The 25,261-nt window shown below is 37.0% G+C and overlaps 1 protein-coding gene, 1 non-coding gene and 1 pseudogene across 4 annotated transcripts; 1 reads left to right on the plus strand and 2 right to left on the minus strand.

The window, feature by feature from the left end:
• Positions 1–2,293: 2,293 nt before the first annotated feature.
• LOC132120965 (phospholipase B-like 1) lies at positions 2,294–4,706 on the minus strand (annotated as a pseudogene).
• A 443-nt stretch (positions 4,707–5,149) lies between these two features.
• Positions 5,150–5,222, minus strand: trnar-ccu (transfer RNA arginine (anticodon CCU)). The gene has a single exon. It is a non-coding gene; the product is annotated as a tRNA-Arg (tRNA).
• A 364-nt stretch (positions 5,223–5,586) lies between these two features.
• On the plus strand, positions 5,587–16,141 carry LOC132121444 (ran GTPase-activating protein 1-like). 3 transcript variants are annotated; one of them, XM_059530819.1, is made up of 16 exons: positions 5,587–5,712; positions 6,178–6,307; positions 6,406–6,533; positions 6,615–6,674; positions 8,737–8,916; positions 9,075–9,209; positions 9,502–9,660; positions 9,755–9,868; positions 9,977–10,076; positions 11,259–11,343; positions 11,462–11,579; positions 11,729–11,833; positions 11,927–12,029; positions 12,350–12,438; positions 12,527–12,651; positions 15,358–16,141. In XM_059530819.1, exons 1-16 carry the CDS (start codon positions 5,596–5,598, stop codon positions 15,434–15,436), a joined length of 1,827 nt encoding a protein of 608 aa, XP_059386802.1. In that variant the 5' UTR covers positions 5,587–5,595; the 3' UTR covers positions 15,437–16,141. The 3 variants fall into 3 exon arrangements, with proteins under 3 accessions (XP_059386802.1, XP_059386803.1, XP_059386804.1); XM_059530820.1 differs by having other exon boundaries at positions 11,732–11,833; XM_059530821.1 differs by having other exon boundaries at positions 5,603–5,712; positions 6,162–6,307.
• The last annotated feature ends 9,120 nt before the right edge of the window (positions 16,142–25,261 follow it).

The following is a 25,261-nucleotide window of genomic DNA, read 5'->3' on the forward strand; positions in this document are numbered from 1 at the left end:
GCAGGGGCTGCATGGTGATGAATGTAACATTGTAGGTCTGAGAGAGCCCATGATGAGCTGTCAGATTAAAACAGCTCCAAGAGAAAAGTGGAAGACCATTCTGAGTAGTGGATCCATTCAAACCTTCAGCCAAAAACATCTGGGCGATGTGATAAACTGTAATACATTTTTGCAAGCTCCATTAGAATCGCACTGTATCTTTACTGGGTTTTATGTAATAATAACATTTAGACCAAAACATCCTATTTCTACCTTAGTATCATAACAGCTTCCTGGATGAGGTCGTCGGAGCATCAGATCATTTCGGCAGCAGATGGATTCACAAGGGTGCTTTTTTGAATATGGGTAATATCTGTAATCTAATATGACAGAGTGCTACTAATCAAGAGGGCAGTTCAGTTTGAAGAAAAAGTTTTGATTAATTTCACCCCCCTTTAAAAAAAACATCACATTTTGTTGCTTTCTGTCCTGAAATGATGACGGACACATGTTTTTTGTTTTATCCAGCTGTATTTACTCGGTGCATCCTATAAGATTGTGTGCCATGCAATGTAAAAAGATCTCTGGAATAAAGTTGTGGACAGGCACAAGTCAGGAGATGGATAAAAAAAAAAAAAAGTCAAAGATTTATCAATGCCTAGAAGCACAGTGAAGTCTATTATTAAGAAGTGGAAGGTATTTGGTAGAACAAAGATCAGGATGTTGCTCCAAACTGGATGAAAAAACAAGAGGAAACTGGTCAGAGAGGCTTCCAAGAGGCCTACGGGAACTGCAGCTGCAGGAATTTACGACCAAGAGTGGTCATTGTGTGTATGTGACAATAACACAAATTCTCCACAAATGTGGCTTGTATGGAAGGTTTGCTAGAAGAATAAAAACCTCAAGAAAGGCCAAATGCAGTCAGGACTGAGCTTTGCCAAAACACACATTGAAGATTCTGAGGCAGATGAAGAACAATTTTTCCCCAGCACCAAACGATATATCTGCCGAAAATCCAATACATCTCACCATCCAAATAACAGCATTGCTGCAGAAAAAGCATGGAGGTGGTGATATCCTGTTATTGGGGTGTTTCTTTGCAGAAGGGAGTGGAGCACTTATCAGGATAGAAGGAAAAATAGATGGGGCAAAATACCATCAAATTCTTGAGGGAAATCTGATGCCCTCTTCTAGCAAGTTGTCAATGGGAAGACAGTTTACCTTCCAATGACAAAACTGACCACACAGTGGTTAAAGGAGAAAAAGGTGAACATCCTTACATGGCCTAGTCAGAGCCCAGACTTAAATCCCATTAAATCATGACCATCATGACTTGAAGATTGCAGTACACAAATGCTCAGCATCAATGCAGTCTAGATGTGCAAAGTTAGTAGAGGCATATCCCAACAGACTAAAGGCTGTAATTAAAGCAAAAGGTGGTTAAACCAAATACTGACACAGTATACAGGGTGATCATTTTTTCAACCCAGTGATTCTGTTTTTTATTTTTTTCTGGTGTGTTGGTGTTATATCTTTCACTTGGATGTCATAAGTTGCACTGAGTAAATACAGCTGGATAAAACAAACACTTTGTCCCTTTTCTGGCAAGTTGCAAAGCAACAAAATGTTATTATTTTAAAGGGCGGGTCATTATTTTTTATACCCACTGTATAGTTATATTATTAGCTATTCCAGTGTATCTATTGCTGTGAGGTAAGTTCACCAAAAAAAATAACATTACTGTCATCTTTTACTCGTCCCCATTCAAAATTTCTGGTCACACTTTATTTTAAGGTCCAGTTCTCACTATTAAAAAACTATTTTGCCTCAACTAACTTCTAATTTTCTGCTTATTAATAAGGTAATTGTTAAGTTTAGGTATTAGGTAGGATTAGGGATGTAGAATATGGTTCTGCTGAATATGTACTTTATAAGTATTAATAAACAGCCAATATGTTAATAATAGGCATGCTAATAAGCAACTAGTTAATAGAGAGAGTTTATCCCTATACTGAAGTGTTACCGCATTTCTTAATCTGTGGAACGCAAAAGTTAAACACATAGTTTGGGGTCTGAGATACAAACAACCCTGTTCCCAGCGAATAAAAATCATCCAGAATTGACAAGATCCCTGGAAATGATGCAAGAAACTGTTTGAATTATAAAAGACAAACATCTGCCTATAAATAGCTGCTAAAGGACAGTCTGCTTGTACATTTATTTTTTATAAGTCCCAGTGCTGTTGTAGATGCAGTTGTAGATTCTCATGATGGGAGAATAGGTGAACCAGCTGTATTGACCAAGCAACAGATTCTCACAGCCAGATCTGCAGATAAAATGGGCACAGAACTATTAAAGCTGGAAAATACAACACTGGCAAAGGTTTGGATGGAATGAAGGCCATGTCAATCTCAGGCAGTCCCAAATGTTCAGATTAGTGCTACCGAAAAAAAAAAACATGATATGTTTTTTTTTTAATTGGAACATTCCAATTACATTTGGTCCCAATCCAGAATATGTGATTATAGTCATGAGGTGAAGGCATCATTTTACCTCTAACCTTGATGAGAGCAGACCAGTGACTCATGCCTGGCATTCTGAAAGAGTCAGAAGAAGAGTTGGAATGCCATTTGAGAACAGGGATTAAACCTAGCAAATCCCCAATACCATTGAGAAATTCATCCACAAGCATATAAGTCATCACTATCAATGAACGAATAAAAATATTAAAAAGTTAACTTGAGAAACCTAGGCCTTTGCAAATGTCTATATGAGTGTTACCGCACTCGCAGAATGAGAAGTACAGTACTAAAAGAAATGCATGCACAATTTAAGTTTCCTGACTGTTTCTTGTCTACTTTTGGCCCAGTATCCTGCCACAGCATGCAGTCCATCCATCTGAGCCACTAGAAGACCCACATGATGCCACAAAGGATCAGTCTTATGTTCTTGTCCATGAGTCTTGCTCACTATTTTAAAGAATGGAAGTTTAATAAAGATACATCTAATCATAGTTTAATAATATATGTGTGTCATGGTTTCGGTTTTCCTTCTCTTCTTCCCCCTCCTCTGCTGGTTATTTTGCCACACTGACACACCTCTTCAGCTCTTTCTCATTATCTCTCCTCTGTCTCGCTTATAGATTCACACCTGTTCTCTCTTTTCCTTAATCATCCTGGCTATTTCTTGTTCCCCGTGTTTGTGCTCTCTGCTTGATTATTTCGTTTGCTGTACATGCAGAAGCTTCACAACCATCTCGTTGCTGTCCTGTCCTGTGGTGTCGGATCCTACCCTGCCTCTCGTGCTCCAGTCTCAGGTCAGATCTAACGGTGCCTTGAGTTAACCTGTTGCTCTGCTCTCTGTCCAGCCCTGCTGGTGCTGACGAGTACTCTGGACAGTGACCATACCCGCCACCTGAGATTATCGTGAAAGCGGAAAGGAGTCTTTGCTGAAAGACTTTGTGTTTACCTTTTGGGTACCGGTTCATCGGCTGCTTTTGCTGGTTTTACCGAAGGCTGGTTATTTTGATACGCTACTCAATTAAAGAAGTTTTCTTTTGCATAATCGCTCTTGGGTCCTCATCTTTCCACACCACAATGTGTTTAAGGAATAACAATTGTAAGATTTTGGAAAGTCTTTAAAACCTCTAAAAACATGAATACATACTACAGTGATGTATATGTAGGCCATTGTATGTTTAATATGAGTAATGTATCGTCTGGAGTCTGTACATACACTGCAAGTAGGTGTATTTTATCATACCTGACATTATTATTTTAATTTTGGAATAGTGCAATCAATTTAGATAATAAATGTCACTAACCTCATAAAGCGTTTGAGAGGTTTCATAACATTATTATCCTTTATCATCTGAGGATACATATTTTAATAATGGTTCATCATCTGTCTGTGAATAAAAAGTTATCGGGCTGTTAATGAACTGAAATGTTGTTTACTTTGGTTATTATTACCCAGGGCAAAGTATTTTAGTATACTAATACACCCAGACTTATTAGTATATATCTTTAAAGTATATATTTAAAAAAAGAGGAGTTTCTTACATTTTTTTTTTTTAAAAGTGCACTTTATTATGATGCAAAATTAAAAGTTTCCTTTGGGTACAATTTAAATCCTGTGTTTCAATAATCTTTTGTCATGCTTTAAAAAGTACGCTTACAAAAGCCAGACTAAATTATCCTAACCCACCTTAGCCCCTAATATTAACTTAATATTAGAACATACACACCCTAATTTTACAGCATTAAAAACAAAATCTTTGTGAATGGATTTATGCCAGCAGCATTAAACGGTATGCAGTATTTAAAGATACATAAATGCCACTTTGCCGTGTACACTTAGCAATATTTTTAAGCATATTCTTAAGTTTTCTCCATTTTCACAAGGGTTACTCAATATATTTAACTTACGAGGCTGTAAGGTATCCTTCAAGGTATCCGGCCAAAAAGTATTTCATCTAATTTTTCTCCTGGGACTGTTCATAACCAGCCTGCATTTCCCAGGACTCCCCATCCAGAAACAGATAAACTGTCACTGAAATAACCAAATTCATCTCCGTCCTCTTCCGTTGCATCCTCTTTCAGCACCACAGACCTCTGAACAGCATCCCAATATACGGCGGCTCTCTGACCTTCTGACAACAGAGAGCACACAGTGTTGGGGGTTTCATATGGTTGATTTATATGTTTTATTCTATATGTATATCTCATGGCGCCTCGTTTGGAAACCAATTTACGCGTTTGTTATAACTCCGATCCGTGTTATTCAACTTATTTTACACGTTACTCTTCTAATGTTATGCAAACATGCAAAAATTATATATTAAAAGAGCAAAATTAATTCTACAAACTTACTCTGAACCTTCACGAAGGCCGCCGTTAGGACGCCCAAAAAGAAAACCCAGTGCAATTCGATGCTTTCTTTCTCGATCTGACTGATTCGCTGTTTAATTTAGAAGCAAACTTTGTCAAATATAGGCTAATATCCTAGAAGCTAGTTATTCAGTGGCAGCTAGCCGGTAATGACTGAATAGCTAGATAATTTCCACATGCTTTCAGTCTAATAGGCTGGTTCGCATAGCATTATTATATTTATAGGCACACATTTAGCTTTTAATGAACTATTGGATCGCTATTAGCGTTTAAAAAGTTTCCACCCCAGATGGGACTCGAACCCACAATCCCTGGCTTAGGAGGCCAGTGCCTTATCCATTAGGCCACTGGGGCTGGCGTCATCAGCGCAGTAACTCGTGGTTTAGAAAGAGGCAGTACGATTACATATATGTTACATATTCAATTTTAATTTTAATTTTAGTAAACAATTTTATTTAATTTATTAAATTTAATTTTAAGTTATTTTAAATATCTGGATTTAATTCATCCCATCTAAAAATCATCTAGTGTATGTAACTTTAATTAATAATTATAACTTGCTATTCAGATACACATTTACGTATTAACTGGTATATGTGTTCCAATTCACTATTTCAACAGTTGTGAAAAATCATCTTTTTATCACATAAAAAATGGTATATTCCGTACGAGTAGTTATAGCAGTTGAAAGTCATAACAGGACGATTGGTGCTTTTATTATGAAAGAATGCGACACCGGCACTTTCAAAGAACTGCCGCCTCATCTGCCTCCTGTTGTGATGGGTTTCCTCTAGTAAGGATAGTTATCTGCTGTCTTCTGTTAATATCTGCGCCGAGGTGGAAGGTAATATTCGTAGGTTTAAAGTTCAATAAGATCTTTATATTTCACTTATATTGATGCGATTGAATGACTAGTTTAAAGTACTGAATGAGAGTAAAGTTTGGTAGCTAATTCTTCGAGCTAGCCTGAGCGGTGTGTAGCAATGATGCAGCGATATTAGCATGCTAACTGTGAGAGACAACGTAAAGTCAGCAACATCTATTTTGGGTGTATCGAGCTGCAAGGTGCAACAGCCCGTTTTAAATAGAGCTCTTTTCATCGTCAATCTTTTATTTCCATGTAAGGTGACAGGCTAGCATGCTGAGCTAATGTAACAGTCCTGTTACTAATAAATTAAAAAGTTAGGATGTAACCCTGATCTATAATAGCGTGGGATGCAGTTATCTGTATGAGTAAATTCAAATACTTGCGAGATCTGGTTTAATGTGCTTAATGTGTAATACTTGTTAAAGTATTATTAACTTACAGAAAGCAAAGGGAAAAGCAATGGCCTCTGGAGATATCGCTCAGATTACAGAGGCGCTGGCCAAGACCCATGTTGGAGAAGTGGAGTTAAGTTATAAGGGACAAGGTCTGAAGTTGGACAATGCTGAGTCAGGTGAGTAAACTATCTGCTAGCAAATATTTAAATTTTTCATGTGTAAATGCTTCAACCACAACACTCTTAACTTCCCCTTCTGGTCTGTGATGTTGCAGTGAAAGAGATGGTGCAGGAGATCTCACAGTGCCAGGGGCTGCAGTCTCTCAGATTGGAGGGAAACACATTGGGGGTTGAAGCAGCACAGACTATTGCAAAGTCCCTCGAAGCGAAAAGGGAATTGGAGGTACTTTTAAAATTGCCCCTGGAAATTGTTCACTCTTTTACTTTGCTGTTTTTAATCTTAGCTTTTTTTTTTTTTGCTAAGCAATGCCATTGGAGTGACATGTTCACAGGTCGCCTTCGCTCTGAAATCCCTCCTGCTCTGGTAAGACAATATCCATCTCAGAAATCTCAGTTAAAGGGTTAGTTCACCCAAAAATGAAAATTCTATCATTAATAACTCACCCTTTTGTCGTTCCAAACCCGTAAGAACTCCGTTCATCCTCGGAACACAGTTTTAGATATTTTAGATTTAGTCGGAGGGCGTTCTGTCTAGGGCTGCAACTAACGATTATTTTGATAATCGATTAATCTGTCGATTATTTTTACGATTAATCGATTAATCGGTTTATGTACTTATATTTTAGTTTTTTCCATATTTTTCCCCAAGTAAATTATTAATAAATGGTCTTTATCCTTCAGCATAGATTTTTTAAGAGATTTTAACCATTTTGCACTGTCATATCCTCATAAAAAATATACCTGGAGTTGTTTTATTATGTGTTAGTAATCCTTTGTCGAACTCTTCTGCAATCAGAACACTGACCCATACTCAGCAAATTTCACAAGTAGATTTCAAATAATGTTTTCACCATGGCAGTCCTTAGAGCTCCTAACGTAGTTTAACATCCCAAACAAAGCTTATTAAGGAATCTTTCAGAACATATTTTCACGAAGAATAAGGATAAAACAGAATAAAATTGCAGTGCATTGTATTTTATTATTTACTGGGAAACAGCTTTATAGCTTTTGCTGTGAAATTGTAAACAATCCTTCGAATAAAGTGCTAATGGCATGAAACCTGAATGGAACTCACAATTTAAAGTAAAATCCATCAGAAGGTTGTCCAGAAAAAAAAATTGGACACACACAAAAAACCTGCTGTGTGAAAAAGAGCAGTGAATACTTAGAAAAAAAGTGCATTTCAAATATCTTTAAACATTTACCTCTCTTATTCAGTCATAATTAGGCTGCAAGACTGAATTTTGAACTGGTAAACGACAAACTGATCACAGAACATGTTTGTAAAGCTTTAAATGTTAACTGTTAAAAAGCAATGTTCTCAGCTTTTACGACTAAACATTTGCAAACAACATTGTACTGGAGAATCTGCACAAATGAAAGTCTTAGGGGCCGTTCACATATCGCGCCTAAAAACGCGTGGAAAACGCTAGGCGCGCCGCTTTCTCCTTCTTTCCAAAGCGCTCGGGCAGAAGCGCTCCTGAGGTGTCTGCCTTTGCTAAGCAACCATGACGTGCTCTCTCCTTGAAGACGCGGAAATTTCAGCAAAGGATAAATGGATTTGCAGCTCAAAACATCGCTTGCAGTAGCTCTGCTAGTAAATTTATTTCAAAATGGAAATCCATATACAACTATGATCAGCTGTTCCTTTCATCTTGACTGAGCTTTTAACGTTACGGGAAAGAATGAAGCTGATTGGTTAGTTCTTGTCACATGACCCGCGGTGCGCTTGCCGCATTCTGAAAAGTTTAAATGTTTTTAACTCGATGCGGTGCGGTGTTGGAAATAACGAACTTGAGCGCGCAAAAGACGCGATATGTGAACGTCCCCTTAAACAGTTCAGTAGTGCAGAGTTTACAGGTTACTCTTCTTTTTTAAAGGCTCAAAGTAAAGTTCTCCCACATCACGCTGAATGCTGCAGAGACGCTGTTCAGGAAGCACGTGACATAAAACGAGGCCAGCTATTGGCTATTCGCTACTTCTCCTGCTGTACTGGCTGAGTAAAACCTCCGGTGGCTCATTACTGCCACACTTTGGTCACCGCAGATTTGAAATTTGCGCGAAATGAGCCGCTTACGGCAAATAAAAGTTATTTAGCAACGAATCGATGACTAAATTAGTTGACAACTATTTTAATAATCGATTTTAATCGATTAAATCGATTCGTTGTTTCAGCTCTAGTTCTGTCCCTCCATTGAAAATGTATGTCCAGAAAGGTAATAAAAACATCATCAAAGTAGTCCATGTGAGTTCATGACGCTGTTCACGTACGACGCTGCTGACGTGTTTTCTGGTACAGACCCGGTAGACAAGACAATGCTGAATAAAGTCATAATTTTTGTTATTTTTGGACCAAAATGTATTTTCGATGTTTTAAAACAAAAAAAATCTTGTTTTATTTCCAAAATTTTATTCAAATTTTTTAGATATCATTGGGCAATGCTTTGATGACATCAGGGGCCAGACTGACACATCTGGACTTGAGCGACAACGCTTTCGGCCCTGACGGTGTAAAGGGAATCGAAAGCCTCCTGAAGAGCTCTGCGTGCTACACCTTACGTGAGCTTAGGCTTAATAATTGTGGCATGGGCATTGGAGGGGGAATGGTAAGTTTAGGCTGAGATCAACTTGATGTAACCAGTTTAAGAGTGGCTATGATGTCAGTTAGATGTGTTTGAAAGCTTTGAAACTGTTTTAAACATGTGTTTTAGGGCTCATGGAACAGATGAAGTATACCATTTTATTTTTAAATTTTTTTTTAAAGGTCCTCACTTCTGCATTGACTGAATGCCATAAGCGGTCTAGTGCAGCTGGCTCCCCCCTGAGGTTAAAAGTTTTTATAGCTGGACGTAATCGGCTGGAGAATGATGGTGCCACTGCCCTTGCCAAAGCATTTAAGGTAATAAGGTGTAATGTTTTATAGAAATATATGTACATTATTGTTCAAAAAGTTTGGGGTCAGCAACTTTTTTTTTTTTTTTAATAAATACTTTTATTTAGCATAGATGCATTATATTGATCAAAAGTGACAGTAGAGATTTTTTTTAAAAGATTTCTGTTTTTAAATAAATGCTGTTATTTTTTACTTTAATCTTGGTGACTTCTTTCAATAAATCTTAAAAAATATTACAAACTCCATTGTCATCAAGATTCTAATATGTGCTTTTTCTTAAAAAAATATATATAAACAGTTATTAGGCAGTCTTGAGGAGGTCCATATGCCACAGAATGGAATTAACCATCCTGGTATCACTGCTTTAGCCACTGCCATAAAGCACAACCCAAACCTTCAGGTCCTCAACCTCAACGACAACACGTTTACTAAGAGAGGATCAACAGCCATGGCAGAGGTATTCTGAGCAGCTCTGTGTCAGGTCACAAAATAGTTTATATGGTTAGAAGAGATATTGAATAATGGCTGTGTGTGTTTTTCTCCATGTTTAGGCTATCGGGCACCTCCAGTTTCTTAAGGTCGTCAATTTTGGGGACTGTTTGGTACGCTCAGAAGGTGCTATTGCTATAGCAGGTTCCCTTAGAGAGGGACTGCCATTCCTCAGGGTGAGTTGATGCATTATACCAACATTGAATCTAGCTGACACACAAACAAACACTTCCATTCAGTTTCTGTAGATACTGTGAGCATTCTAAAATATTTGTTTTGTTAAGGAGCTGAATTTGTCATTTGGAGAGATTTGCGAGGCTGCAGCTGTAGTAGTTGCGAAGGCTGTTCGGGGCAAAGCAGATCTGGAGAAACTGGACCTCAACGGTAAAAAATTTTTATACACACGCACACTGTCATTCAAACGTTTGGGATCAGTAAGATTTTTAATGTTCTTTTAAAAATGTTATTAATCAAAGAATCCTGATTAAAGTATCACAGGTTCCAAAAAATATTAAGCATTCCATATTAAGATTCCAACATTGATAATAAATCATCATATTAGAGTGGATTCTGAAGGATAATGTGACTGGGGTAATGATGATGAAAAATCAGCTTTAAATCACAGATATAAAGTATATTAAAATAGAAGATCATTATTTTAAATTGTAATAATGTTTCACAATATGACAGATTTTACTGTGTAATTGTTAATCAAATAAATGCAGCCTTGGTGAGCATAACATACTTATTTAAAAAAAAACATAAAATCTTACTGATCCCAGACTTTTGAACTGTAGTGTATGTATATGATTTAGAGAGTAACAGTCATTTTCCTCCCTCTTTCTAACCCCTCTCTAATCCACTGTTGGTGCCCTGTCTTACCAAAAGTTTCCTTCATGAACTATACTGTACTGAAATATGCTGCAAAAATGATCAAGATTATACTGAAAGATCAGGAATCATAAATACATTCGGCTACTGATACATTTTTTTTTTCTTTTTTCCCAACCTTTTTGACTCAAAGTCCCCCTGTTGTCCGTCACAATATTTAAAGGCTCCCTAGATAAGATTTGATGTCTGTTGTAATTATGACAAGATGCTTGTTTTCAAACTTTTTAACAAAAATTGGTAGCTTTGATATATTAAATTAATCATGATTAATTTTGTGATTAATATGCTGCACACATTATCTACACACTTCATTAATAAAAAATGCTTACAAACTAATTGGCATGAGTATGTTACTTTCTAAACAAGTGCAGACCCAAGTTAGAGACAAGTGAGACCTGCTTTTACGTTTACGCAAATTGCATCACAGTTCCATTGCCATTAAACTTAAGACCTCCTCCTACAAGTAGACTTGGGGTCTGTACTTCTGGTTCTGCATGGCAGTTTTTACATTACCAAATTTTCAAGCAAATTGTGCTCAATTTAAACTGCCAGTATGAAAGCTCCATTAACCACTTGATTTTTCATAGTTTAAATAGTTTCTCTGTTCTGTTTAATTCAGTTTGGGATCAAACTTCTGTTATTCTGTGGGAATTTGAACTTTTGTGGTTGCTTTAGGAAATTGCTTTGGAGAGGACGGCTGTGAGGCTCTCAGGGACATGATGGAGGGCATGAACATGGAAGATCTGCTAGGCTCACTCAGGTATTTATCTGGGTTTTTGTTGGTTGTTTTTCGTATAAATAAATTGAAGGCAAATGCATGTTTTTCTGTGTTTGAGATTATTTTACATTTAGACTAATAAAAGATGTGCTTAATGCAGTGATGATGAAGGAGAGCCTGAAGAAGATGACGAGGAGGAAGATGAGGAAGAGAGGGAAGATGAAGAGGATGCAGAGGAAAATGGTATCAATGGAACAAAAGATGTCATTGAAGACAAGGTGATGCTAGCAAAGATCTGCACGTCTCAATAGACTCCTAAACCTGATGTGTGCCATCAGCTGCTTTTCTGTTTTACTTCAGCAGACCACTGATTTTTAATCATCAGAAGAACTATTTTGAGTTTACCTGCATTGTCCTCTCGCCACAGGAGGAGCCTCACTGCAGCTCTGAGCTCTCGTCTTTCCTCATCTCCCCGTCAGCCGAGAAACTGATCTCACTTGGAGCCAAAAGGATCCAGCTCATTGAGAAACAGGTACAGTGTTGATTCATAAGGACCCGTTGTACATTAGGATGGTTTAGTTTTTTTCTAAAACCCCTGAAATCGTTTCCTCTTTTTTTTTTGTAGGTTGACGTCTCCGATGCTAGTAAGGTGTCAGATGTTTTTCTCAAGATTTCATCAGTATACAAAGATGAACCAGAAGTAAAGCAAGCTATTTTTGAGAGCACTGGTATGAGCAACGTTATTACTAGCATTTAAATAAACATTTAAAGGGACAGTTCTCTAAAATCTTTTTTTTTTTATTATTATTATACTTGCCCTCATGTTGTTCCAAACCTCTATGACTTTATTTTCTTCTGTGGAATACAAAAGAGGATATTTTGAAGAATGTTGGTAACAAAAAAAAAAAACAAACCCGAGACGTTTCTCATATGTTCGACAGACCAAAGAAAGTCATGCAGGTTTGTAATGACATGTCATGAGCGCAAGTCCTCTTAACTACTGGATATGTCATTGCTTTTAAAATCAGTTGTTCATCTTCTTGCACAGATGCTCTACTGAGGAAAGCCTTTTCCAACTCCTACTCTCAATCTTACGGTTTTATCTCCTCACTGATGGTGAAACTGGGACTTTTAAAGGTACTATACTTGATATGATGTTCAGTCTTGCATTTCCCCCCCATTTCATTTCAGTGATGTACATTATTGCTGCTGCTTGCTTTTCCAGAGTGAAGATAAGAAGATAAAGAGGGTGACCGTACTGCCTGGACACTTGCTCGCTTTGGAGCATGCAGCTGCGCTGGAGTTCTTCCCAGCAGATCAGGCTGATGTTCTGGAAACATTTCTGTCACGGTTAGTTTGTGTTCAAAATATAATGTATATCTAGTAATTGCATTTTCCTGACCACCTATACACTCAGAATGAAAGGTACGACCATAGACTGTATAAAAACATGGACGTAGTGTTCGTGACGTCACCAGTAGACTCCTGAAGTGCCTTTTTGAAGCTTAAAGTGTGCAGAGCGAGCTGTCGCCATCTTGGCAGCGCGTCACCTCGCGACTCTCCCAGACAATCGAAAATGGGCAAAAAGGTGGGAGCTAGTTGCTGAAGCCACGCCCACTTAGCACAACGGCACTGTCAGCAGCGGCAAACCACCTGTCACTCAAGTGGCCACGCCCTTAATTATGCAGAACTTTAAGTCTTAATAATATTTAAAAAAATGAGTTATAAAAAAAATTCTACCCCTTCACAGTTGTCATGAAGGGCAAATTAGCTATATAGACCAAAATCATTTTTTGCACCAGGCTGTAAACATGTTTTTTTCCTTGTTTATCTGCTTACCCCCAAGGGCATCCAAGATGTACAGTCGTGGCCAAAAGTTTTGAGAATTACATAAATATTGGAAATTGGAAAAGTTGCTGCTTAAGTTTTTATAATAGCAATTTGCATATACTCCAGAATGTTATGAAGAGTGATCAGATGAATTGCATTGTCCTTCTTTGCCATGAAAATTAACTTAATCCCAAAAAAACCTTTCCACTGCATTTCATTGCTGTCATTAAAGGACCTGCTGAGATCATTTCAGTAATCGTCTTGTTAACTCAGGTGATAATGTTGACAAGCACAAGGCTTGAAATCATTATGTCAGGCTGATTGGGTTAGAATGGCAGACTTGACATGTTGAAAAGGAGGGTGATGCTTGAAATCATTGTTCTTCCATTGTTAACCATGGTGACCTGCAAAGAAACGCGTGCAGCCATCATTGCGTTGCATAAAAATGGCTTCACAGGCAAGGATATTGTGGCTACTAAGATTGCACCTAAATCAACAATTTATAGGATCATCAAGAACTTCAAGGAAAGAGGTTCAATTCTTGTAAAGAAGGCTTCAGGGCGTCCAAGAAAGTCCAGCAAGTGCCAGGATCGTCTCCTAAAGAGGATTCAGCTGCGGGATCGGAGTGCCACCAGTGCAGAGCTTGCTCAGGAATGGCAGCAGGCAGGTGTGAGCGCATCTGCACGCACAGTGAGGCGAAGACTTTTGGAAGATGGCCTGGTGTCAAGAAGGGCACCAAAGAAGCCACTTCTCTCCAAAAAAAAACATCAGGGACAGATTGATCTTCTGCAGAAAGTATAGTGAATGGACTGCTGAGGACTGGGGCAAAGTCATATTCTCCGATGAAGCCCCTTTCCGATTGTTTGGGGCATCTGGAAAAAGGCTTGTCCGGAGAAGAAAAGGTGAGCGCTACCATCAGTTCTGTGTCATGCCAACAGTAAAGCATCCTGACACCATTCATGTGTGGGGTTGCTTCTCATCCAAGGGAGTGGGCTCGCTCACAATTCTGCCCAAAACACAGCCATGAATAAAGAATGGTACCAAAACACCCTCCAACAGCAACTTCTTCCAACAATCCAACAACAGTTTGGTGAAGAACAATGCATTTTCCAGCATGATGGAGCACCGTGCCATAAGGAAAAAGTGATAACTAAGTGGCTCGGGGACCAGAATGTTGAAATTTTGGGTCCATGGCCTGGAAACTCCCCAGATCTTATTCCCATTGAGAACTTGTGGTCAATCCTCAAGAGGCGGGTGGACAAACAAAAACCCACTAATTCTGACAAACTCCAAGAAGTGATTATGAAAGAATGGGTTGCTATCAGTCAGGATTTGGCCCAGAAGTTGATTGAGAGCATGCCCAGTCGAATTGCAGAGGTCCTGAAAAAGAAGGGCCAACACTGCAAATACTGACTCTTTGCATAAATGTCATGTAATTGTCGATAAAAGCCTTTGAAACGTATGAAGTGCTTGTAATTATATTTCAGTACATCACAGAAACAACTGAAACAAAGATCTAAAAGCAGTTTAGCAGCAAACTTTTGGAAAACTAATATTTGTAATTCTCAAAACTTTTGGCCACGACTGTAGGTGACTTTGTTTTTTCAATAGAAAACAAACTGAGATTTTGAACTTGAACCATTGCAGTCTGTCAGTCATATAATGGAAGTGGATGGGAATCACGGCTTTGAGAGTCATTAAACATACACAAACAGAACCAAATTAAACTCTGTGGCTCATGACGATACATTGATGTGTAAAGACACAAAACGATCGGTCTGTGCAAGAAACTGAACAGTATTTATATTTTTTTTTTACCTCTGATTTTCACCGCAATGTCTGAACTGAAGAACAGTTTGGACATTGCAATGGAAATCAGAGATACACAATGTACTGTATCGTCAAGGGTTGAATTTGGTTTTGTGTATGTATTATGACTCTCAAAGCAGTGATTCTCATCCAGTTCCATTATATGACTGACAGACTCCCACGGTTTGAGTTAAACATCTCTGTTTGTTTTCTACTAAAGAAAGAAAGTCATCTACAGCTTGGATGCCCTGGGAGTAAGCAGAAAAAAAAATTATTTTCATTTTTGGGTGAACTGTCCCTTTAATATCTAAAGTGTTCATACCAGTATCTTTCAAAAAGGTTACCATGCCAGTGACAGTTTTTTTCTGTGTACTGTAACAATATTAAGCACATTATATTTATTTGTTTGTTTTCCAGAAATGGCGAAGTCTTAGAATCCTGCTGCAGTGCCAGAGATGTTCTCAAGACCACACTGATGAAAAGGACCACTGCTTAATTCTTAACCCTCATTGCCACTGAAATTACTTAATACGGGTCAAAAAAAAAAAAAAAACACGCACTTGACAGGGTACATGAAACTCTCTAAATTATTGATCTAGTTTATCTGAGTTCAGTCAATTCTGGATCCTTCTTGGCATGCAGATTTCAGACAATTGCAAAGTACAGTAATGACTAGTGCCTCATGACAACTAACCCAAAATTAATTTCCTCATAGATGATCTATAGACCGTTATATTTGAATAAGAGTGTTGTTCTTTCATCTCTCTCTTTTTTTTTTTTTCTTTTTTAGAAATATTGCTTCTATTTTTATACAGGAAAAGGGATAATAGGAAAAAGGCACTGGATGATAATTAGGGCTCAATTATCGCTTAAACCTTACATGATTGTAATGTCATAACTGATATTTCTTAACAGTTGTTAGTTAAACTGTCACATTGACATGGAACCTCAAGCATGTTCACTCTCTCATGCCTTTGATTAGATGTGCCATATTGTGAAAGATTGGTGGTGGAATTAAAACCACAATCAAGTAGAATAAACAACAAATAATCTTTGGATTTAAATGAAGGAGGCAGTGAAAGTGAAGTGGTAAAAATGTTTGGACCTTAGTATATTTAATACTACAACTGGCAAGCACTGAATATTATGTTTGCAACATTCCATTTTGTTGATATTAAAGTTTTTTTTTCTTAGGAGAAAAGTCATGTCTGTGTACCAACCTTCTCTCCACCAGTGGTTTATTTATGAGAACCGTGCTCGTCTTTGTGTATAGCAGAGCTGTGGTCTCTAGAAGTCTCATGGGACTCTATGAACATATTTCGCATTTGGAAAATCAGTTTTTCGGTTGCGGTGTCCTTAAGATGTAGTGTTTTTCTCTAAAGAAACTAAAATAGTTTTTATGTAATGATTTCGTTCGAAATTTTATTTTGTACGTATTTTATGACGGAGCGGTTCCTGAGGCCTCTCTGAACTTAATTTGACTTGTATTAGTGAATGAAGACTGTGAGAGATTCTCATAGTTATTCCTACAAATAAGGTGGGGAACATTTCAAGATGTTTACATTTTTTTATTATTATTGTGTGTGTTCACATTAATATACTTAATGTTTTATGTCTTTTATAATGTAAAATATTATTGTAAAAGGTGACTATTGTGTTAAGTGACTTAAATTATGTTTAACGGCAGAAAAAAGTTTCTCAAATTGTAAAATAAATTGTTCATGTCTAATAGCAGGGCATGTAGTCACACAGATGACTAAACCTGTCATCAAACAGTCTATTAAAAGGCTTTGAAGTAAATGTAAAAACTAAGATAAAGCCAATAATGAAGAAACTGCAGTTTTTTTCCCCACTGAGACAATGACAAGGTGAGTTTAAAGAAACATTTTAGATTTTTAATTCATGTTATTGCATTAGGTGTCATGAACAAACAGGCATTTTAAATTGGACAAATTAACATAAGATTATGTACTATAAATAAACACTTGACTATTTATAAATGAATAATCTCAGTGGATCATTGGTTCTTAACCAGGTGTCCAGTGTCCACTAGGGGGCATCAGCAGAATTATAAAGCATGACTTAAGATAAGTTCAGAACAACTAAAAGATATTATATATATAATTATATAAGACTCATTTTAAAAGTGTGATTTCTAGACTTGGAAAAAATCACATAAATGAATAAAATCTCAAAATTCCATGGGCATTTTCATTAGGCCGATGTCCAACAGTTTACTTAGATTATACAAAATATTTTAAATAATAATAAAAAAAACCTTCAAAAAATATTTTTAGTATGTATATTTATTTTGCTAACATATATTTTTTATAAAAATAACATTGTACACAATAAGTTCAGGATTGTGCATTAAGAAAATAAATATGCTGCATATATAAAAAATATATTTTCAGTATAAACCGTTTTAGAAATAAAACTTATTTTAAAAGCAGAACATACATGTATGCTCTTATTATGACTCATGAGTCATGTTTTCTTTCACTCTCTCCAGACTTCCAGAACTAACTCGCTTAGAGCTAAGCTGCAACCCCATGACCTACCTTGGAGAGGAGTCTGTATCTATGGCCAAACACAATCGCCTCTTCTTGGATCATAACTCTCTGCAGGATTATTCAAACACAGCTATCCTGCTTTCTCCTCGTCTCACTCATCTGGACCTACGCAATAACCAGCTGCGTGTCCTGCAGCCTATGGCCCCTGGCTCTCCCAAACTGACTCACCTCAATCTGACTGGCAACCCCCATCTACTGATCCAATGTGTGTTGTGAGTTTTCATGTGTGGTCTCAGTAACCTTCAGCAGTAGAGATATGAGCTGTGTGTCATTTGAAGATTTAGATCCAGTCACTGTTCTCTAACAGAGCCACTCCATTCACCTCCAAGTTAATGTTATAATTATTTGACGGGTGAACTCGTGGCTCGATTGGACTCCTGTCATGTCAAAAAGTGATAAGTCCTTTCAGTTTTATGGATGTGGCCATCTTGGATATTACTTCGGTCACTATTTTTTAAATATTAAAAACTATGCATCCGACTTTAACTTCATAGAATGAAAATGACATATTAAAATAGAAAATTTCATAATATTAAAGTTTTAACTGCTTTTTGGTCTTATAAATTCAACCTTCAGTTTTTCTATGATGTCTCATTGCATTGCTGATACTGGTTCTTTTTAACCCTTGTATTGTTTCTTCTGCCACTAGGTGGATTGAGCAGGTGAATCTGAAGGTCAGAGCCACCTGTGGCCACCCACCAGAACTAAGAGGTCAAAGACGTCCATGTCTTTAAAAGCAACCCAGGGGAAAATCGTTGTCCTATTCAGCATCCAAAACCAACCAAGGCTGCAAAGACTGAATCTGCTTTAATCAGCCCTCCAAAAGTCATTAAGATAGTTAAAGCCATAGGCAAACCAAAAGTGCAAAATCTAATACAGTGCAGAAACGTACCACAAAGACAAGAAAGTCAGAGTGATTCTGCTGTATTTACATCTCTGTAACTGATTTAACAAATCTTTGCCCTATAGTGAAAAATAGAAGACAACTTACAAGGAGATGGAGGTAGAGTCAGAGGGATGTTGTTGTTCTCGCAGTACCCAACAGGTAAAAGGGCATGAGAACTGGCATGGTAACAAAACCAGTCAGAAACATCACTGATCTCGACACCGTCAATGCCTACCATGATGTATCCATCAAGCAACACCTGAGTGATAAGACAAGCCAGGCCAGTGCAAACTCTTTCAGAAGGTACTCAAAGTAGTCATGAATAGTAGCTGTATCATACCTAATGGACTGATGCAACACAGATGTTCCCATGGTTCAGAGGATCAATTGCTTTCCTCAAAAAAGTTTTGTGCATTCCTCAAAAAACGTATCTCCCATGTAAACAGTCCTCAACTGTTTGCATACAGTAAGGAATTATACATAGCAAATTACATTACATAACATAAGATTTTACATTTAACATTAACACTAAAAGTTAAAACAACAACAACAACAACAACAAAAAAAAACAATGATAATATTTTAGTTTAACAACATTTTAGTGAAATTGTCTATGCACTTACCCTCCTGAACTGATGTGGCATGCTGTTATGAAGGACTTTGCGAAATACTGGATGGCTTTCATGTTGACACTCGTATCTGTGTGAGAAATACTCATTATATTATCTACAAATAAGTTAATTTAATGACAAAAACAAATATCAAAAAAGTTTTTTTCATACGATTTTACATACGAAAATAATCATAATGTTTTACAAAAATAGATAAATAATACAAATTAAATAAAATACAAATTCCCTTATTTTCTATGGAGCCCTGCACATGACATGAAAATTATCAAGAGGACAAAGAATTAGTTCCCAAGACTTATTCATTCATGGCAATGTTTTATTAATTCACTCCCTCATGTCCCCACGACTGGCTACCAATCAATTGAAACAAGTCATGGGAAAAAAAAAAGATTCTAATATAACCACACCTGTATTGGACAGTTATGAAAGATAACAAGGAAATCCAAATGTCATGTGTGGGGATCAGTATTTTTCATTTTGACTTTGTATTGCATTTTGTGTACCCGTTTGTTTCCATACTTGACTCAATGTATATAAGCCACAGTTTCTTTTCACCGGTTTCTTTGACTGAGTGGCCCACTCTTTCAGACCAGCCTACAGGGTGCAATAGAGACTCTGGTTGTGACACCAGAGATCTGAGAGCATTTCACCCGAGGGTCCCAGCACAGCAGTCTGAGCCGGCCTCCTACGACAGTATCCACCACTGCCAAACCAGTACGGCTCACCTGTGAGCAATCAACCACCTCCACCCGAACCGACACCTCAAACTGTCTGCCATCTGAAACACAGGTGGGAAACAGAGAAAAACAGATCAGGCATCAATGGAATATTGCTGTCACCTTGACTTGAAAGTCAAAAGGAAGAGTGTGTGCTCCAGCCAGTCTCTCCATCAGGTAGGATTTCCAGTCTTTAATATGCTGATGGACCTCTGCAGGAAAACAATGGTCAAGATTTGGCATTTTTATAGAATTTATACCCGATGACCTGCTCACCTTGAGGTGGGGCCAGGAGCTTGCCGTTCATGGCACACCAGCCTAGAGGCTGAACATCAGCCATGCACAAGTTACACCACAGGTCATGGCTGTCCTCAACGTCAAAACCCTCATAGCACAGAAGAGCTTTATAACATGAGAGAAACACAACAAATCTATTTATCACACAATATCACAAAATATTAGAATTAAACTGAATTGCATTCTAAAAATGTACAATGATCAGCATTTACATTGTTTTATTACAATAACATTATTATTATTACAACCTAATAAACTACTCTGTGAATGTATAACTTTAAAATCATATTGTCATATAAACATACAGTCAGTGTAACCACTGTCTATGAATCAAACCACACTGTACTTTTGTATTTGTATGTTTTTCTGAATTCTGCTGATCGTGGTCTTCTCCATCAAATATTCTTTCTTCTCCATTGATAAATGTAAATTCCTGTTCATCCTTTTAGCAAAAGCAAAGTTATTTATTAATTAAATCAAACCAATACATTTATCAAAATAAAATGATATACACATACATACATTGGTCAAATGTTTGTAATAAATAAGATTTTAGTAATATTGTATATTACAATTAAAAATAACGGTTCAAAGCAGCAGTAACTTTATATATATATTATTATGGTTTATATTTTTAAATCTAATTTATTCCTGTTTTGGCAAAGCTGAATTTTCAGCCATTACCTCAGTCTTCATTGTCTCATGATCCATCAGAAATCATTCTAATATAATGATTTGGTGCCCATGAAACACATCTTATTTTTATCAATACTAAATACAGTTGTGCTGCTTAGTATTTTTGTGATATATACAGGTCCTTCTCAAAAAATTAGCATATTGTGATAAAAGTTCATTATTTTCCATAATGTAATGATAAAAATTAAACTTTCATATATTTTAGATTCATTGCACACCAACTGAAATATTTCAGGTCTTTTATTGTTTTTATAACTGATGATTTTGGCATACAGCTCATGAAAACCCAAAATTCCTATCTCAAAAAATTAGCATATCATGAAAAGGTTCTCTAAACGAGCTATTAACCTAATCATCTGAATCAACTAATTAACTCTAAACACCTGCAAAAGATTCCTGAGGCTTTTAAAATCTCCCAGCCTGGTTCATTACTCAAAACCGCAATCATGGGTAAGACTGCCAACCTGACTGCTGTCCAGAAGGCCATCATTGACACCCTCAAGCGAGAGGGTAAGACACAGAAAGAAATTTCTGAACGAATAGGCTGTTCCCAGAGTGCTGTATCAAGGCACCTCAGTGGGAAGTCTGTGGGAAGGAAAAAGTGTGGCAAAAAACGCTGCACAACGAGAAGAGGTGACCGGACCCTGAGGAAGATTGTGGAGAAGGACCGATTCCAGACCTTGGGGGACCTGCGGAAGCAGTGGACTGAGTCTGGAGTAGAAACATCCAGAGCCACCGTGCACAGGCGTGTGCAGGAAATGAGCTACAGAGAAGCAGCACTGGACTGTTGCTCAGTGGTCCAAAGTACTTTTTTCGGATGAAAGCAAATTTTGTATGTCATTCGGAAATCAAGGTGCCAGAGTCTGGAGGAAGACTGGGGAGAAGGAAATGCCAAAATGCCTGAAGTCCAGTGTCAAGTACCCACAGTCAGTGATGGTCTGGGGTGCCATGTCAGCTGCTGGTGTTGGTCCACTGTGTTTTATCAAGGGCAGGATCAATGCATCGAGTTATCAGGAGATTTTGGAGCACTTCATGCTTCCATCTGCTGAAAAGCTTTATGGAGATGAAGATTTCGTTTTTTCAGCACGACCTGGCACCTGCTCACAGTGCCAAAACCACTGGTAAATGGTTTACTGACCATGGTATTACTGTGCTCAATTGGCCTGCCAACTCTCCTGACCTGAACCCCATAGAGAATCTGTGGGATATTGTGAAGAGAAAGTTGAGAGACGCAAGACCCAACACTCTGGATGAGCTTAAGGCCACTATCGAAGCATCCTGGGCCTCCATAACACCTCAGCAGTGCCACAGGCTGATTGCCTCCATGCCACAGCGCATCGAAAGCAGTCATTTCTGCAAAAGGATTCCCGACCAAGTATTTAGTGCATAACTGAACATAATTATTTGAAGGTTGACTTTTTTTGTATTAAAAACACTTTTCTTTAATTGGTCGGATGAAATATGCTAATTTTTTGAGATAGGAATTTTGGGTTTTCATGAGCTGTATGCCAAAATCATCAGTATTAAAACAATAAAAGACCTGAAATATTTCAGTTGGTGTGCAATGAATCTAAAATATATGAAAGTTTAATTTTTTATCATTACATTATGGAAAATAATGAACTTTTATCACAATATGCTAATATTTTGAGAAGGACCTGTATACATTCATGCTCAAAAATATGGACACCCTTAGTAAATATGATCAAAGAGGGCTGTGAACATTAATCTGCATTGTTAATCCTTTTATTTAAAAAAATTAACAAAAATCTAACCTTTCATTGGATAATAAGTATTTAAAATGGGGGGAAATATCATTATGAAATGTTTTTCTCAAATACACATTGGCCACAATTAAGGACACCCCTAGAAATTCTTGTTAGTAAAATATCTCTGAAGTATATTCCCATTCATATTCACAATTTTGAGTACTCCAGGGTGATTATGAACATGAAATTATCCAGCCATGGCTACCCGTTTCACAGAAATGGGGGGGGGGACAAAGCCCAAATGCCCTTAATCATCTATCACAATGAGAAAAAACAAAGTATATATTTCTGATGTGCAGCAAAAGATAATTAATCTTCACAAATTAGTGAAGTGGCTTTAAGAAAAGAGCTAGAGCAGTGAAAATTCCTATTCATCATCAGGGCAATATTAAGAATTTCCAATCAACATAAAATGTTACGAATCTGCCTAGAAGAGGACGTGTGTCCATATCGTCCTAATGCACAGTGAAAAGGAGAGTTTGAGTGGCTAAAGACTCTCCAAGGATCACAGCTGGAGAGTCGCAGAAAATAGTTGAGTCTCGGGGTCAGAAAACCTTAAAAAATTGTCAAACAGCACCTACATCACCACATGTTGTTTAGAAGGGGTTTCAAGAAAAGATCTCCTTGCTCATCCCAAAACAAACTCCAAAATATTCATTTATCAGACACGACTGGAACTTCAAATGGGACTGGCTTCTATGGTCAGATGAAACTAAAAATTAGCTTTTTAAAAAATTAGCAAACACTCAAGATGGGTTTGGTGAAAACAGGGATAAAAAGTACCCCATGTGTACAATGAAATATACTGCTGTATTTTTGATGCTGCTGGAGGTCCTGGACATCTTGTTTAGATATATCAACAGATAAAAAATCAAAAAGTGACTGACTCTGTTAGAAATCTTATAATGGACCATGTTTGGATCATCCAACCGTACAATTACCCAAACACAAACCTCAAACACAACACAAAAATGGGTCAATGGGCACAAAACCAAGCTTCTGCTATGGCCATTCCAGTTCCCTGACATGCACCCAAAATTAGTGTGGTGAACCGAAGAGAGGAAGCACCAACATGGAGCTGGGAATCTAAAGGGTCTGGAGTGATTCTGGATGAAGGAATAATGGTCTCTGATCTCTTGTCAGGTGTTCTCTAACCTCATCAGGAATTATAGGAGAAAATTTAGAGCTGTTAAACTGGCAAATGGAGGTTTAAAAAAGAATTCAATAAAAGGGTGTCCTTAACTGTGGCCAATGTGTATTAGAGAAAAACATTTATTTCATAATGATATTTCCCCCCATTTTAAATTCTTATTATCCAATGAAAGGTTAGAATTTTGTGATTTTTTTAAAATAAAAGATCAAAAGGATTAACCTTTTGCAGATTCATTTTCACAGCCTTCTGTGATCATATACCAAGGGTGTCCATATTTTTGGGCTTGACTGTGTGTATATATATATAAATCCCCCCCCCCCCACAACTGCATACATGTACAAGTTCTCTACATGGCAGGAAATGTAAATTTATTTATAAGTAACTATGTTAAATTTAATTAGTAAGTTTTATATATGTGAAGTTATTTGAACAAATATCATATGGCCTATCATTCAGTTTTTGTAGGTCCTACATGTAAAGTCAGAGGGGCCCCACTTATACCATTTTGTCCCAGGCCCCATGATGTACAACTCCAAACACACTTGAACTGGCAATTTCTAGGCATTTTTGTGTGTAGTATTCATCAGACGGCCAGTGAATGGACAATGGGTCAGCTGTGGGTAACCATAACCTTGACAAGTAACCTTAGTGCCTTTAGTAAAGTAAAGATTCTAGCATGGCTGAGAAAAAAGAGAGAGCTTGAGGCTTATATTTTGTAATATGGGAAGACAGATATGTGAAGGGTAGATATTTGGGATTGGGATGCATAAAATTAGGTTATCAAAACAATAGATTAAATTTAAATTTAATTCCTTTGGAAGTCTTGATTATTGTCCTGCAATTATTGTCATAAAAGTTTCCAAAAGATTTATTTGCTTAGCCACATTGTGGAGTTATTTATTAGTATTAATGCCTTGAGATGTACCATCTCATTTTCGAGGGGGTCCCATATTAAGGCACTTTTTTCCTTTCATTTAATATATATTAATATACTCTGGATTTATTAGATTTTCTTTTTGCCAAATTAGCACTACTTTCAGACAAAATGTATACATTTTTCAATACGGCAAACTACGTCCATAAATATAAAGCACCAGAGAGCATTTTCACTCCAAACTTCTCCAAAACATTTTCAATAATTTGTTATAGAATGTGTAGAAAATATCCTGCTTCATTATTGCTAGCCAATGAGAAATCAAAGGCTGATCTACAAAGTTATTTTTTAATAACTTGCCACTAAAATAAATTCGATATTTTACAAATGGCAACCAGTGTTAATTATTAATGTAAAACATGCATCTTTATTAATGTAAAACATTAATATTTATTCAAACAATTTAACACAATTTTCATCCAACAGGGACAGTCACCACTATTTAAATTAAATTAATTAGGCCTACAACATATAGTGGCTTAAAATTTTGTATATTAGCCATTTTTAATTTCTAGTGTAATGAACGAAAATGAACAATTTACTGTAAATACAGATTGAAAGTTGTATAAAATAATTTCAGATGATGGATTTTTTTCTCCATTATTCTAAATTCATATTCCACAGCATGCAATTATTGAATACAACAATTCAAATGTAATTCTTAA

This window comes from Carassius carassius, chromosome 39, assembly GCF_963082965.1.
Source record: "Carassius carassius chromosome 39, fCarCar2.1, whole genome shotgun sequence".
Classification (NCBI taxonomy): domain Eukaryota; kingdom Metazoa; phylum Chordata; class Actinopteri; order Cypriniformes; family Cyprinidae; genus Carassius; species Carassius carassius.

What these genes read in the sequence shown, in the direction of transcription:
- LOC132121444 (XM_059530819.1), top strand. Translation starts at nt 5,596, where the DNA reads ATGCGACACCGGCACTTTCAAAGAACTGCCGCCTCATCTGCCTCCTGT. An exon ending in AAGCGAAAAGGGAATTGGAG is followed by an intron (nt 6,534 to 6,614) that starts GTACTTTTAAAA and finishes TTTTTTGCTAAG; the next exon opens with CAATGCCATTGGAGTGACAT. An exon ending in TGGGCATTGGAGGGGGAATG is followed by an intron (nt 8,917 to 9,074) that starts GTAAGTTTAGGC and finishes TTTTTTTTAAAG; the next exon opens with GTCCTCACTTCTGCATTGAC.